The sequence below is a fragment of the Podarcis bocagei genome (genome assembly GCF_964188305.1).
Source record: "Podarcis bocagei genome assembly, chromosome: Z".
Classification (NCBI taxonomy): domain Eukaryota; kingdom Metazoa; phylum Chordata; class Lepidosauria; order Squamata; family Lacertidae; genus Podarcis; species Podarcis bocagei.
Window position 1 is genome coordinate 13,276,635 of NC_138140.1, and position 17,221 is coordinate 13,293,855.

The window sequence follows — 17,221 nt, forward strand, 5'->3', positions numbered from 1 at the left end:
TAATAATTGTAATAATAGGACTAGGTCCCTTAGATTAAACAAGTCTGTGGTTCACTCTGAGTAGAATTTAGCTGGAGGCAACCTGGAGGGCTGTATCCAGTGTTAGTCCTACTTAGAGTAAACCCACTGGAATTGATGTGACTAACTTGGATGCAGGGCTTTTTTGTGACACTACTCACTGCCACCTCTTTCTATGCAGCCCATGGCAGCCATTTTGTGCTGGCACCCACAGCACTTTTATCAGTAGATGAGTACCAGCGCTTCATTTTGTTTTTACTAAAACAACAAAAACTGCTGCAATGGGTCAAATTTCAATGGGTCTGCTTTCAGCAAAAATTTGTTTCTGTGTGTGTGTAACCTGATAAAATATGGCAGCTCTCAGAAGACTCATCCCATGGCCTAGGTCCAAGACTCATCATCTGAGCCACAAGACAACCCTTTTCAAAAGACCAAGATTTGTAGGTACAGTGAGGTGGCATGATAATAAATTCTTAGTTGGGAGTGTCTGGAGTGTGGCCGGACAACAATGCCTCTAAGCAGGCACAAAAGCCTTTTCTGTAAGGCGAGCTTAGCTTGAGACGGTAGCAATGACACGTAGGCCCAGCCAACAGCATTCTGGGATGCCTCTTTTTCAACTTGGCCACCTGGCAATTCAAATCGCTCCACTGGATTTACATAAAGACGCTGAAAGATGTATGATAAGAGGGTAGGGAGCAGAAACCAATGCACTCCCCCTCCCTGATACTTCCTATTCATTCTGTGCATTTTTTTTACCAGTTTCCTCTTCCTGCTTTTGCCTTCAAAAGGTGTCTGTGTTACGCATTTGTTTTTAAGAGTGCATGTAACACTGGCTTGTGGAGGGTGATTAACACATGTCCCGCGGTTATGAACTGACAATTTAAGAACGGCTTTATACCGAATAAGACCATCTAGCACAGTGTTGTCTTCACTGACTGGCAGCAGCTCTCCAGAGTTTCAGACAGGGAGTCTCTCCCACTCCTACCAGGGGATGCTGGGGATTCAACACAGGACCTTCTGCAGGCAAGGTGCATATCCTCCGCCGCTGGGCTACAACCCTTCCACATTTCACCTGTGCTTGCTAACAATGTAAGAGGACCCAGTGGCCCATCTGGTCCAGCAACTTGTTCTTACTGTGGCCAACCAGATGCCCCATGGGGAAGCACCATTATCCCCTCATGGAGCACCCTCAGAATACAGGTGGATGAATATGTCTTGTTTGCCACAATTCTGCATCACACACACTGCCTTTTTCAAATCCTCATGAAAATTCATCGGCATCTTAATGACCCTGTCTCCTAATATATATGCATTTTCCCAAGTGACTTTTCCTGGTATAAAACATTTTATGTATGTGATTCTCACCCACCTGTGCATTCATATGCCCCACTGCCCATAATGTGTGTTACTGTGCACATTTTTGGGCTGGATAGTCACATTGTAGAATCTGGCAAAGTGAGAAATTTCAAGGATAGCTGCCTTTCCAGTCAGCATTTAGTTTCAGGAAGTGCAAATTAGGTCAGTTTGCATTTAACAGAAACCAATTTGTCCTTCCATCCCTACCTCACAGTATCCTTTCATCCCCCCCCCCCACAGTGTATTTTTATTTTTATTTATGCTTTTTTGGTTTTTACAGTGTGCCTTACTCATTTTATCTTACACTATTTTTTTCAGACTTCCCAACCTAACCTTCAGTGGCATTCTAATAAAGTCTTGGTTTGCTGCATTTCCATTGTTTTCTTCACCTTATTTTAATTCTACCAATTCCTTGATTTTATCTTACTGTTGTTCAAAATGTTGCCCCTTCTTGCAGATCAGTTGTAATATCATTTCTTTTTAAATATTCTCTGAAGTATTCCCACTCAGCCCTTGTCCTCCCTTCATCACAATCCCTTATTTTAGTGGTCATGTTCACTAATTCTGTGAACTCTGGTCAGTTTATCTAACCATTGCTCTTTTGTTGGTGTCAGGTACCACTTATACACCATCTTTAATATATTCTCCTTCATCTGGAGCAAGCCAAAAAAATTATCATTCTGTTCCATAGTTTCTGCCAGGCTGAGATTTTGATATTGTGTCCAATATCTACTGCCCTTTGAATCCTCTATCAATTCCACCTCCCAAATGAGACAGTTTCACATCATCTACCTCCTGTGGGACTCCACCCTGAGCAGTATTTGGGGTGGCGGGGCGGGGAGCACTTCTGTTTTAATTTACAGTATCTGGTGTGGCCACAAACTCCTCTCTACCACTGCGTAAACTTGGATTCTTTATGCTGTAATGCCTCGCTGAAGCAGCTGATGTGTTGAGGCAGACAATGTGGTTATCCACATCCATTATGTAGCTATTGGCAAAATTATTAATCCTCACATATGTACATTAAAAATCATATCCCAGTACTATGGGGATTAAATGGCAGGACAAAAAAAGAGGACGTTGTTAGCCTTTATGGTTGCTAAGAAACTCATACACACTTGTGAGCCTGGAAAAATAAATAACCAGCATCTGCTACAGAATTGTCAGAATTGTCACAGCCCTGGCCACATTTGAACTTATCTCTTATCAACTTGAGTTTTATGTGGACACCTATTTGGACATCTGGGCCATATTTACACTGCTCATACTGAGCACTATGATACCACTTTAAGCATTCATGGCTTCCCACAAGGCACCCTGGGAGCTGTACTTTGTTAAGGGTGCTGAGAGTTGTGAGAAGACTCCAGCTTCCCTTCCAGAGCTGCAATTCCCACAGTGGTTTAACAATCAATCCCTCCTCACAGGGAATTCTGGGAATTTGCAGCTCTGTGAGGTGGACAGGGTGTGTGTGTGTGTGTGTCCTAATAACTCTCAGCACACCTAGCAAGCTGCAGCTCCCTGAATTTGTTGGGACTATTTAAAGCGGCATCACGGTATGATTGTGGTATGAATGTGGGCTTATATTAACGTGTCTGTTTCTCTTAAACTGAATGTACTAATGGTTACTGCATCCATAGTGTGAATTGATGGTGTGTGTTTTGATACTACAGTATTAGTATTATTCACTTTTTTTTATTTCCCTATTTTATAACGTTCAATTTTATTTCCTTAATAACCCCCGTTTTCACTTTCTTTGATAAATCTGCAAATTAATATTGTGTTGTTGTGTTCCAATGGTTCTTTATGCTTCGTCAAGAGACACCACTGGAAGACAACATCTGGCAGCTAAGCCTACTGTAGGGTAAAGAGCAGGAGGTCCGCTTCAACTCGAAGCCACTTAGCATTCCAGATTCAGGTCAGCAAAAGGGATTCCCTTCATCCTCTTCTGCTTCGCCCTCTGAAACCAAGCCCACAGATGGAAGCAACCACTGGGTCAGTGAAGCCACACCTTTGCTAAGGTCAACCCAGTTTCAGTAAGCCACATGTAAGCTTTTCTGCATTGTCAACAGGCTGGAATCTAGTCTGTATCTAGATCACTAAGGCAAAGCCAACTTTGGATTCTATTTTAGGCACCGAGTATAACAATAAATGAAGTATCAGATTAAGGCATGTTGGCTTAAAGACATGTAAATGTGTCACTTTACAGGAAACGAGAAGTTCTGCCAATTTACAGTCCCTTCCTGATAAGAGAAGCTTGATAAAATAAAGGGGGTGGGGTGGAAGTAAACACAAGCGGTCATGTTTGGAGCCTTGCTAGTTCTAGGGCTCCAGGGTCACTGACTCAAACATTGGAATACAATGGAATATCCGCTAACATTGCGGCTGCACCTGTGTTGCTGTTTTTAGAGATACTCTACAAGTCCTAAGGCAGTGGGGTCTTCCTAGGGTGAGGAGAGAGAAAGCCACAGAAAAAAGGTGCACGTGAATGGTGTGTTTAAGACTGATATATAAATGGCTGCCATGTGAATAAGTGCAGGTCTACGAGGGCTAAGCTGTAGGCAACTGAGGGATGCTAGAAGGCAGGAACAATGAAGTCAGAAGCAAACAAATACACTAGAGAAGGGGTCGCCTAATATGATGGCCTCCTGCTGTTGCTGAATGACTCATCATTCCTCACCATTGGTCAGCTGGCACTGATGGCAGCTGGAGTCCACCAATTTTGGAGGGACCATGTTGGTTACCCTTGCCAGGAAGACTATTGCTGTGCGTGCAAAGTCCCAGGCCAAACAGGAAGCCCTCCTGTCTAGAAACACCCAATAGCGTGGTCAGGTAGGCAGAACCAGTTTGGATCCTGGAAACACATAATGCCCAGAAAGATGCTTCAGCATGGACTTGAAGATGCTTTGCTCTCAACAAAACCAAAACATAGGTCCGCACTTGCAAATTATATCATCATACTATCCTCCTGTGAGTTGCTTTAACAGATTGAAAAGTTGACCAACATAGCTTTTCCATTAAAATCTGATTATGCCCACTTTTTCTTCAAAGGGCTCAAGGTGTTACCCAGGGTTCTCCTCCTTCCCATTTTATCCTCACAACAACCCTGTGGGGTAGGTTAGGCCGGGAGACAGGCATTGGCTCATGGTCACCCAGTGGGGAATCTGAACCCTGGTCTTCCAGGTCCCAGTCTAACATTCTTACCACTACACTGACTCTGTATGTTCCAAATAAGTAAATTGTGTTCCGTATAATGAAAACATGAGTCTCCTAAATTCCTGTATAATGGGAACAATGCAGAGGGTGGTTGATAAACAAGGTGCATAGCAAACAAGGTATGTGTGGTGAAAAGAACAAAGGACACCAAATGTCAGTCATCCCCAAGGGTTCTTTTTATTAAATCACATCTGAAAACCTAGAAACTTTCATTTATTTCGGAAATGATAATTGAATACAGGTGAGTGAGACAGGAGATGAGAAGCCCAGCTTGAAGAGGCGGGAGGCGAAAGACCACCTGCACGGTGATGAACCAACAAGGCCAGCCTTAAAACTACTTAAGGACAATGAAGGAGGTTTAGGAACTAAGAACTGTGTTGCTGGATCACACCAGGGTCCCAGCCTCTTCTTCCCAACAGTGGTAAATCAGATGGAGCCAGGGACTGAAAGCAAAGCTCCAGTTGTATCCAACATTCACTGCCTGCTAGCGCCAAGGCTGTAGTGGAGAGGTGAGCAACCTACTTATGCCTCTTGCACAACTATGTTACACTGGTGCAAAACATTTCAGTAGCAGAGACAAGTATACTGCTAAGTGATTTTAATTCAGCACTACATTGGATACAACCCATTGGCCTTGGTGGGAACCAACAAGATAATTCTTATGCTCACAAACCTCACCCTATACTCCTGAGGTCGGCGGCTGCTACAGAGAGAACTGCACATAATGCTATGGGAGACAGCTCTCACCATCCTGACCACAGGCCATGATGGGAGGGACTGATGGGTGTTGTGGTCAAACAAGAAAAGGAGGGCACCCTGCTGTCTACCCTTGCACTTCTGTTTTAGCATCTCCCACTGCAGAGGAGGCAAGTTTCTTCTGCAATGGAAGCAGCTGTGTTGAAAGTAGCAATTCCTAAATGCAGAGTTCCTTCTCTGTCCTTTAAATGTATCACAGCCTGTGTCTTTTACCAAAAGCATAACAGAAAACTAAAAAGCAGCCCAGTTCCAACACTCAAAAGCTTTCCAGTTTCAGGAGCTTCATCTGTGATGTTCCAAATATCTCTCTCACTGGGGGAATTAGACACAAGAAGCTAGAGCTTGCTTTGCTCTTCTGTATTTATGTTACATTTTTATATGGCCCTTTCTAAAAACAAAACTCAGAGCAGCACCCAAGGTTCTTCTGCCTTTAAGCACACAATTTTATCCTCACAACAACCCTGCGAGGTAGGTTAGGCTGAGATATAGTCACTGGCCCAAGGTCATTCAATAAGTTTCATAGCCAAGTAAGAATTTGAATGAGGGACTCCCTGGTCATTACCTGCAGTGGTGAGCACTACACCACACTGAATGTCTTCTGTATGCCTCCCCCAGTCAACAAATATCTCATTCAGATTATGCAGGACAGGTAATACTATCCACTTGTTTGTGAAAAACAAAAACTGAATCTATTCACCAACACAGCATCCTTTGTGATAAGACCACATCTATCAGTGCCACTAGTTTGCATCAATCCAACTTTCTAGTTACCCTCCAAATTGGGACATTGTGAAGACATTTAGCTAACTGTCATATTGGTGAAATGCCCTTGACATATAGCATCTTTTTTCTATCCCAGGCCTCAGTGTCACTCTACAACCCACTGTGGAGAGCACTATAGATGCTCAGACCAACCCAATCATCCCTTTTTGCACCAAAAAAATGGCAAGGCTGCAAAACAAGCTAACAGTAACCACAGAATTTGGCACATGCCCATCCAAAAGTCTAGGAATCTGGCCAAATATAATATTTCCCCTGTCCAAAGCTTGAGGCTCATAGCTACATCGGAGCCAGGATGCTATTTATGCTCAACAGAGAGAATGATCCTGGAGATCAAGATAGTAAGACATGGCATGGGCCTCACAAAATGGACTTCCTTGGAGAAGACCAAGGGCCAGAAAGAATGGGGTTATTGTCACAGGAAACCCACCTGATGTGTTATTGCTGTATACTGGAATAGGTAAGTTCTAATGCAACCCCAGTACAGTCCTGGTCTTCAGTGAACAGTACAAATTGCCAATTGTAATGAGCAATGAAGTGAGGATAAAATGCCACCATGTCAGCTAATCAGTGATTTCATTTGATTATTATTTTTAAAAAGGATTAGGTTTGGGACAAAATTCAAAGGTTCATGGCTTTAGAATGCAGTGCACTCCTTGCCGTACACAATTTTTCCATGCCAGAAGCTCAAAAACTGAGGTACATGGTGCCCAAACAGAACTGTGTCCACATTGAGGCCACCTTCTGCTTGGGGACTTCCAGAACTGAAGCGCAGAAACACAATGGGGCATTGGGAAGAATGCAGTTGACTGTATTGAATGGTAATTTGTTATAGCTCAGTGAGAAAAACATCTTCCCATGCCGAAGATTCCAAATTCAGTTCTTGGCATTTTCAGAAGTAGAACTAGGAAAGACTTCTCTGCTTGAGAAACTGAGGGCATTCAGAATTAGGCAGACCAGTGGTCTGACTTAAGCTGGGGTGTTACTTATGTCACAAAGGCATGTATATATTTTGCAGGAGCAAAGAAGTGGGAAGCAATGGTTGGACACCAATCTCTTTCCCAGAACATTCTGATTTTGCTTGGTTTGCATTAAGAGGCAGTTGTGCAAGATAATTTTTTCTTCTGCCTTGCTAAGAGGGAATTTCAGAGAAAGCCCAGGAGCACTGCAGTGAATGGGGCTACTGTAGATTTACCAAAGTCCTCCCAGAAGATGACAGGAGGTATCCCCATCAGCCCTATGTCCACATGGTGCTCCAAACTGACCATTGCTGGTACTAAAAACCCACAAGAATTATGGTGGTTGTACCAGATTCATGTCATGCAGGGTGGTGGTGCTGAAACTGCATCACAAGAGAAAGCATGACTTTTAAAATAGGAAAGTACCCTACCTAGTAACAGCATCTCCTTATATGAGTTCCCATATTTCCATAGCATTCCCTGCACAAGGAAGTCCACCAATGCCACTTTATAGTGCAGAGTGGAAGGAGGCAGATAAAGACCTGACTTCTCAGAGACCTTCTGATTTGCCTTGCTTCTCTTTTCACTAAAGGGTATGTCTTTCATGAAATATTCAAATGCATAGTGTGGGGCTCTAAGTATTTATTCTGAAGCAAAAAGAATTAGTTCTTTGCATCAATGACTGAAGATTTGCAAGCATTTTACGTTCTGTAAAGACTATATTTAAATGAGTAACAAGTACTGAAAGGGATCATAGATCAGGCAGTGGTGCATCTGAAAAAGATGCTGGGCAGGACCATGCTTTTGGGAAAGGGTGGTAGCTCAGTCCTAGACCATCTGCCTTGCATGCTAAAGGTTCCAAATTCAATCCCCAGCATCTCCAAGACAGGGCTGGGAAAGACTCTGTCTGAAACCCTAGAGAGCCACTGCCAGTCAGTATAGCTTTTCTCAACCTGAGGTCCTCAGAAGTTGTTGGACTACAACTCCCATCATCCCTAGTTAACAGGGCCAGTGATGATGGAAGTTGTAGTCCAACAGCATCTGGTGACCCAAGGCTGAGAAAGGCTGGCATAGACAATACTGAGCTGGATGGATCTATGGCCTGACACAGCATAAGGCCGTTTACTATTTTTAATTCAGGGTTCTTGGCAAATAGTCCTGTAAACATGGGAGTGTTTAAATGGTGCTGTTGTGGCTTCTCACACCATCAATCAATAGACTTGTTTTTGAACTTTACATTCATTAAATAAAAATCAGTTCTGCAAAGAGGTGACATTGTATTCTGCTCAAGGAAAGCTGGATTTTGCAAACCACATGGATGATGTACTGTTTCTCAGTGTTTGTATTTTACAGCATCCTGTTTTCACTGCACACAAAGGGGAACAAAAGCTATGCAAGGAGGCCACATGGCCTGAAAAACCACCTCTCCCTCAGTTCTAATCACTGAGCACTGCCTGAGAAGTTGCAACCTTATCATTCCATCCTCGAGGGCTAGAACCCTGCTCCCATCCTTTTTAACAAAACGCTTCCAGTGTGCAGTGGCCAAAAGGAGGGCTAAAAAAAGAGTGCCAGTAGAAAGAATTTTTGGGGAGAGGAATACTGAATTTGGCCCCAGATTCACAGACTTCAGGAGGGATATGCTGACCGATAGATTGCAAAGGGATCTTTTGCAGAAGGCAAACTGGATCAAGGAAAGCTTGAAGTGGGTGAGCACGTTTGAAGGGACAAAGTGTTAAAAGTAGGGCTATGTAAGAGACTGGCAGAAATGAGGACGAGTGTCTGTTCACCACATCCTCCAAGAAAATGACGAGCCGATGGCTTTGAACTACAGGGAGGTAGATCTGGTTACAACATAAGGAAACACTTTCTTACCGCAAATAAGAGTAGAGGTTCATGGATAGAACAAGGTACTCAGGGAGAGATATCAATGCATCCCTCTCCTGGGTGGTTCTCAAAGAAAAGCATTGGCTCTGACGAGACCCTTCCAATGGCATAACTCTACAGCACACACACACACACACACAGAGAGAGAGAGAGAGAGAGAGAGAGAGAGAGAGAGAGCGCGCGCAGGCGTCTCTAAGGACTGTTACACACTCACAACTCTCCCCTACATTAAGATCTGGGAAATCAGAACATACAACTGTCACATGAAGCTGGAAACAGCTAGAAGGCAGGGCTTAAATTTTTTTTTAAAGGAACTAGACCAGGGGCAGGGGCAAAGGAACGGGGCTGCAGTGGGGGCAGGCTGCCCCGGGTGTCACCACTGAGGGGGGTGACAAAATGCTGGGCGGCACTCACAGTGGGGCCTGCAGCACGCCCAAGCCACGCATCTCTCCTGGGAGTGACGCAGTGGCTTGGGCGCCCACAGGCTCCACTCTGCCCCAAACAGTCCGCCCGCTGCCTCCTCCCCAGCTGTAGGGCAGCTGAGTGGGAGGAGGCAGGCAGACTTCTCTGAGGCCCCATGGAACGTCCTGCCCCAGCTCGCCCTGCCCCTGGGGCACCGCCCCAGGCACCTGATCAGCTTGCTCCACTGCTGGACCAGGATGGTCCAATGTGCAGCCTGCCTTTCTGGGTGGCCTATGGCAACATTTGATGCCCCCCCCCCCCGCCAGTACTCTGCTGCCTTCCCAAAGCCCACCCGGCTTTGGGTAGGAAGTTATGACTACTCTGACAGGGTACTAGAGTTCTCCTGCCTCCTTCCCAAAGCCTAGTAAGTGCTTTCCCAGCTCTAGGACTCCCAGTTAGCCATCTTTGGGAAGGCAGTTCAAATGCTAAGGGCGTGTGTGTGTGTGTCAAATTTTGGCCTCCTCACCGCTCTGTATGGCAAGGGCAGTGTGTGGCCTGTGAGTTCTGCGTCAAAGTGCCCTTGCAGCCTACTTGGGCCATCCTGACCTAGACAGATTTATGGAGGCCAAGTCTATCAGTGGTTATCAGCCACGAGGACTAAAAAGAGAGCCTCCATGTTTGCAAGCAGTCTACCATATATATTTGGATACTAGAGGTGAAGTTGCAGTGGCTGCCTCCTCCATTGTACACCCTGCTTACGAGCTTCTCTGCAGGGTCATTCAAGGGGTGGTTGCTGGGAGATTGACTGCTGGATCTGACAGACCTTTATTCTGTTCCCCTGTGATACAGTTCTTTAAGTGTGATTTCCTTGTGCCAAAATTTTTTTATGGACCAGGCAGATGTCATGCTGGCTGCCTGATCTGCGACATACAGCACAACGCAGGTTCTGCACTCAGCTTTATCTCACGCTGAGATTTCCTGTGTGTGAAGAGCATCATGTATGAAGCGGTCCCCATCCCACCAAACTGCTGCCACTACCCTCACCTCTACGCAGAGGCTTTGTGCTAGGGAATAAGTGTTTGGTTGCCCCCTAGTGGCACAGCTAAGATGGTAAAACTTCCCACTCCCCACCCCCTCACCCCTTTTAAAGGAAAAATAGTCCTTTGCTTAGTTAAGTATTTGCTCGACAGTGTCTGTGAAAATCAAAAAATAGAATCAAAGCCTTGTCCCCTGCTTTGCATAACAAACAGCAATGAGCCAACTGTGTGGGTTAAACAGTCTTGAGTTTATGTTTTTCCTAAACTGTCTAACTTTTGTTTTTGAATAGTTATTTCCAACTACTTTCCCGCTTCAGCTTCAGATCTTTTGATGATTAGGGTTTTTGGGGGGGCGCACACTCTCTCTCTCACACACACACACACACACACACACACAAAGATCCACAAATTCCCTCACTTGGATCTTTCCCCCCAGCGCAATATTGAAATTTATGTTCTCCTGTGTGCGGTTCTCAATGAAGGATTGCCACTGACAGATAAAATGACAGGTTGTAGAATACAGTTGCTGTACAGATTTACAAAAACAAGAAAAACCCTTCAGGTTTGTTTTTTTTAAAAGAAACATATTTAAAAAATTCTTTATGATTGAAACAGGAAAATTCCAAAATCTAAAACACCCATTGCCATTTGAACAGTGTGGATTTTACAGCAGCACTCTCTTGCTACCTGGGATGCTCTCGTTAACGCCGCTTCTCAGAACAGCTGTTGTAGCATTAATATGGGCAGACAGTGAGGGTTGCGGTTCCGTCATCTGCCCTGGCAATGGTACAGATAGCAAGGGTGCATGGAGACCATCACAACAATGGAGAACATGGGGTGGTGGACTTGTTAAAGTGGGGTTTTCATTTTACCACAAGAAAGATTTATAGTGCATATATACTTGTTTTCACTTCACAATCTTCTTAGAAACTAAGAAAAATAGGGGAGGCCAACTGAGTGCTTCCAAAGTACTTCGCTTCATGGAAAGAAGTAAGACCAGGAAATTCCACCCAAAATAACCAGGGAGACTACACCTTTGTCACAAAGTGCAGGTTCCTCAGGTATTCATATCACCTGAACAGGTAGGAGGACCACAAAAAACCTAAAACGTGGCTATGTCACAGCACTTCTTCCAAAAGGTAAATAAGCACAGGTCTGGATCATCCAAACTACGATCAATCACAGATAATAGACAAGCCCAGTATGTGGTAAGAGCCAGTTTGCTACCAGCAAATTCCCTTCTCTGTGCAAAAGAAGGGGGGGGGAGAGAAAGGGACACCATATCCCTATGTTGAAATTCTGAACCATACACAAGCAGATGACATTCCCTCTGTAACTAAGCTGTTCCAGCAGACATTTCCCTGATTCCTTATACAGCAGCCATCTTTCAGAGAGAGAAAAAACCCAAACAACTAGGTTAAGTGCAGCAAGAGAGAGTCTTTCGAAAGATGGCTATTCATTTCTAGTTTGCAATATATCTACTTGCGGAAACAGACCAAGATCCTTCTTGGCCATGTTGTTGTATATCTAAACGAGAAAAAACGGCTGGCAAAAGAACATTTCGCCAAGCTGCAAATCAGAAATTTGCTTGAAAGGACACCTTGACCCTCTTAAGAGAGCCCACAGTTGAAAAGTGTCCCTCCACAGCTAACCTGGAAACCAAGTAACAGCAGACATGCAGGTCTGCAGGAAAAAAGCGTGTGAGAAAACCATCCTGCTGGTGATTACATATATATATATATGTCTACAGAAGATATATTCCTATTTCAAATATATTTTCAAGCAGACCAAAAATATCTCATCTATTAGTTACTGATGTGTGTTTACAGCATTAGCTAATTAAATATTCCCTCTATTCATATAAAAAAGTGTGTGTGTGCGTGTGTGTGTATGCATACACGCACAAACACATATACATATATATGTATATATATCCTATTAAAATGGACAAGATTTTAAAGCCTGAACTTCCTTTAATCCATTTCGGACCATTTCAGACCTCACATCTCAAAAGCACGCAGGGTTGAGCATGGTGTTCCTTTGCCTGTGAAAGAAGAGGCAACATCCGCACATGAAACCACAAGGCATTGCACACAGGCGATGCTTCCCCCATTCTGGTAGCACGAGAAGAAGGGGGCGGGGGAATAAAAGATGATCAGTTGAGTTTTTGTAGTTAAGAAAACCTGAGCTTGGAATGTCTGTTTAAAAAGGACCTGCAATGGAGTTTGGCCCTTTGTGATCAAAAAATCAGCTCAGTTCCATGAGGATATTCCTATCCTGTCCTGTTCCAACAGCGCTCCCTCCATCAGACACTGCACTCCAGGTAAGCAGGCTGCACTCTCCAAGTCTCCCGACGTTCTGACAACACTCCTGTTTTGCTCTGCAGCACAAACTACCACCCCAGACGGGGCGCCTAAGGCCTCCCCTGTGCCTGCGAAAAGGTCTCTCTCTTTCCCTCTGCACGACACTTGGGACTCCAATAAAACCAACCCACTCTCAGCCACTGCTTGCTTGGCTCACAAGATGTCATCGTAATCCAAAAGCTTGGAGTGCTGGCGGGTCTTCCAGAGGCGGTAAAGGCGGAAATCGAAGTAAGTCTCGATCATTTGCTTCCCTGGAAACACAACACAGAGAAGGCCGAGTCAATACCACGTAGCAAGGTTAGGTCAACGTCTATGGAAACTATGTTGGTGTAACCCCTTGGAGTCCACATTTCATGGCCCTATCTGCAAACTAAACATTTGTAGCTCTGCGATGCCACTTTAAACAGTTATGGTTTCCCCCCCCCCAAAGGATCCTGGGAACTGTAGTTTGTTAAAGGTGCTGAGAACTGTTAGGGAGATTCCCCATTTGTCTTCAATGAGCTACAATTCCCAGAAAAGTTCAATAATAAGCCCCCCTTCCCAGAGGACTCTGGAATCAGCCCCCACACCAAGCAACAGAGCAACCTACCTTGAGCAGAGAGTTCGAGAGGAGATTCAAAAGTAACCCGACAGGGGTTCATCAGATTCTTCAGATTTTGGAACAGCTGAAAGGCAAAGGAGCTTCACAATCACTGATTTCTGGCCAGGGTCACTGTTTGCAGTTGGCAGCCTTGGGCAGCTGCCAATTGCACAGCTTCTTGCCAGGGCCCACGGCTGTTGGAGCACAGGAATCTGCCTTATGCTAAGCCAGGCCACCAGCCCATCTAGCCCAGTATGGTCTACACTGACTGTCAGCAGGGTTTAAGGCGTTTCCTAGCACTACCAAAAGATGCCATTGGAGATTGAACCTAGGACCTTCTGCATGCAAAGCAGATGCTCTGCCATTGAGCCATGGCTCTTCCCCACTACCCAGTATGTTTCACTACTGTGATATCAGACAGGAAGACTTTGAGAAGTTATTTCCAGAAAAGAACAGCACAGAGGACAGAGCTGGATCAGAACTGCTAGAGCGGCCCTCTAGAGCTCTCTATCCGGCTCTTGGAACTCTCCCTGGACATGCCCACTCCCCACCAGGCCTGGCCTGCATGCTCCATGGAAACTTTTGCCTATCTGGGGTGTAAACTGTTGTAAACTGTTGTCATGCTTCTTGCTTGCTTTGAAGGAAGGATGGAATAGGGAGTGTGCATGTGTGTGCACATGTAGTAACTGATTTGCATAGCTGGGATGTGGCTTACTGTGCAGAGGTACAAATCACATCTATTGCCCCACCCAATTTTTTCCTTTGGTTCCACCCACCACTGGCCTGTGGGTGAAATGTGACCCTCAGAGGTTGAAACAGGTTCCCCAACACTGTGCTGGAGCCACCTGGAGCCTCTCTGGGGAACAAGGTAGCAGGCCTCACCTTCTCTCCATTGTGGTTCCCAAGCACGTAGCACCCCATTATGTGAATGACGTTTGGCTCCGGGTTCAGCTTGCTCATCAGGTGGCCCAGCCGCTTCCAGAAACTGGGAGGGGGGAGGGGGGGAGAGAAGATGGAATAACCCGTTAGTCAGTCACAGAGGCGTCCTGTCAATTGCCACATGACCTTTCCTGGCTGGCTGGTTGCCTAATGTGTGAAGTGCAGGCGAATGGAACTTGCCCCCACCATGCCTGGGCTCAGAGACAGCCACCACCAACACAAAACACACTGAAACCTTCCTTGGGAGGTTGTGAACTTTCCTTCCTTGGAGGTTTTTAAGCTTTAGCTGAGATTCCTGCATTGCAGAGGGTTGGACAATTCTATGACCAAAAACATGTGTGGGCAGTCCATTTTGGGAGCCCTCCTTTTTGTGGTGTGTTCACAATGATTTGTGCTTAGGTTGGTATTGGGGCAGTTATACGTGTTCCCACTTTCAATAATGTTCATGCAAAACAGGATTGGTGGGGAGTTCAGTCCCACTTTGTGTGGTATTTCCCCTGCCTCCCCCAGTGGGTCAACTCTATTGACAGGTGCAAAGGACCACCCACCTGGCACCAGAGTGATGTCAGATGGTCAACAGCTGAGTGGTCAAAGCTGGTCTGCTGGGGTGGCAGGATATCAATATTTGGCTCACTGGATCAAAAAGGTTTTCCCACCCATGCCTTAACCCAGTGATTCACAACCCACTCAGGAAGATAATAACAAACAAACAAAAATCCTAAACAGCAGCAATTAATTGCACGTTTATTCAAAATCCAATGAAAACTATCTAGTTTAATTAATTCAACAAAACTGATGAACTTGATCCAGTGACACCAGTTTTTCGAAGTTTGATAGTCATTATGCCATCAGCATTGCCCTTCTAACCCCTTGCCTCTTAGTAATTCCACTGACCACCCAGTGGAATTTGGGAACCCCTGTTTAAACCCACTGTTTCACCTCTGAATGCAAATAGTTGTTTCCCTCTCATGTCCACTTTTGCAGATCATTCACTGGTGCCTGGTCTGCTGAAGTCTTTACCCACTAGTTGCACCAGCCTTTGGCCAGCTGGCATCCTCCAGGCACTTTGGACTACAACTCCCAACAGCCCCAAACAGCACAGATTGATGCTAACCTTCCCCTACCTCAACCCCCAGGTAACGTCAAGCTTTGGCATATAACAGAGAGGTAGTGTGGTGCAGTGATTAGATCGTCAGGCTAAGCCCATTGGCGGAGGAAGAGGGGGGCGGGGGGAGCGTACCGCCCCCGGCATCATGATCCTGGTGGGGTGCCATCGTGGCTGCCCCCCCCACTGGGTGCCACACCCCCAGGACGCGCACCACACACCCCGGAACATACGCCAGCCACGCCCCCACCTGCTCTCTGCCCCTGGTGCTGGAGCATGAAGCTCCACCACTGGCTAAGCATCTGGGTTCAAACCTCTACAAAGCTCACTGAGCTACTGTTGTCTCTCAAGTGCTCCATCCCAGAACTGATTGGTGCCTGCTCTTTCAGCACCAATAAATAAAGGCTTAATTATTCACTTGGGCCTGTGAGTGATTCACTGGCCTCTATGCTTGCTGCTTTGAGGTTTGCTCAGTTGTGCTGTTATGATTTTAGTATTGATGTGTTACTTGGTGTGTGTTTTTGTTGGCTATGTATTTTTATTGGCAATGAGTTTTATTTTATGGGCAATCAATCTGTAGCTCGCTCTGGGATCATCTTCTATGGAGAAGAGTGGGGTGGAAAGATTTTAAATAAATAAATGTGTTTGAAGGGTAGGACAAAAACCATGTAAGACCGTCACCCAAGGTTGATTGGTTCTGGGCCAACACATCCCAGATTCTGCACGAGAGAGATCTGAATGCAGCGATCCATACATAAATCCCACAAACATGAATGTATTTGCTTATTTATTTTATGCTGTTTAATGCGCTGCAGGAGGTTGGTCTAGGTGATCCTTGGATTCCCTTCCAGTTCTACGATTCTATTTTGCTACTCAGGAGGGGAGAGTTCTATTGGAAGTCATGAAAGCTTGCTTTCTCCCAATCAACAACAATCTGGAAGCTTCTCCAGATTCCAAATTCTATGCAAAACCCTGCACAATTGCTGTGCACATGTAGAGATTTCAGACAGCCAAAATGGACGGGCAATTTTCTGCAGTCCTAAGAACTGGAAACTATATTGTTGTTATTATTAGAATTTATATACTGCCCTATACCAGCTGGTCTCAGTATAGTTCACAGTGAATGCTGAGATGTTGAAACTTTAGTCCAAAGTTCCACACATGCAGGATACACATAGCTGTGGCTCCCAAATGAGAAACAAGCAAAAAGCCCAGGATCCTCTCACTCACTAGATCATGTCTTCCTCCTTCTCCACTTTTGCAAAGGTTGCAACTTTATTCTTCAGAAGGTACAAGTGGCCTGGACCGCCCTGCAGGGGGAAAAGAGGCAGAGTCTGGAGAAACAGCCTGCGTGTGCTGCAGTAGAGCTGTTGCAGTTACTGCTTTTCCTTTATTATTTGGCCAGCTTCACCTAACGGGAGGCACTTATTATTCATTACATTTATTTGCTGCTTGCAACAAAAACGTCTCAAAGTGACTTACCATTATAAAAACATACGTAATGCAAAACTTAACATGCATCAAACAAATAAATAAAAGAACCATTAATTATTAAAAGTATTCATCTTTCAGTGGATTACAAAGGACAAATCCTACCCCCCCACACACCCTACTAAAAGCTGAATAGGAGACCCCCTGTTCTCTTCACAGAGCTGCAATTCCCAGAGTTCTCTGGGAAGCACTGATTGTTAAACCACTCTGGGAATTGTAGCTGTGAGGGAAATTGGAGTTTCCTAACAACTCCGAGCACCCTGGACAAACTAGAGCTCCCAAAATTCTTGGGGGGGGGGAGTGATGACAGTTGAAAGTGGTATCATAGAGCTTTAACG

At 45.2% G+C, this 17,221-nt stretch overlaps 1 protein-coding gene and 1 long non-coding RNA gene across 2 annotated transcripts in view; one reads left to right on the top strand and one right to left on the bottom strand.

Annotated features, from left to right (window-relative positions):
- LOC308579364 lies at positions 1-6,027 on the top strand. Its single transcript, XR_014004446.1, has 2 exons — positions 1-1,046; positions 3,191-6,027. It is a non-coding gene; the product is annotated as an uncharacterized lncRNA (long non-coding RNA).
- The window catches only part of NSMF (NMDA receptor synaptonuclear signaling and neuronal migration factor), a 54,922-nt gene continuing 42,440 nt past the window's right edge, over positions 4,740-17,221 (bottom strand). The window contains exons 11-15 of the mRNA XM_081180307.1: positions 16,623-16,702; positions 14,231-14,333; positions 13,358-13,433; positions 10,802-13,019; positions 4,740-10,770 (exon numbers count right to left, since the gene is read on the bottom strand). Coding sequence (XP_081036433.1) covers positions 12,922-13,019; positions 13,358-13,433; positions 14,231-14,333; positions 16,623-16,702 — 357 coding nt within the window. The 3' untranslated portion in view covers positions 4,740-10,770; positions 10,802-12,921. The remainder of the gene's footprint in view (positions 10,771-10,801; positions 13,020-13,357; positions 13,434-14,230; positions 14,334-16,622; positions 16,703-17,221) is intronic.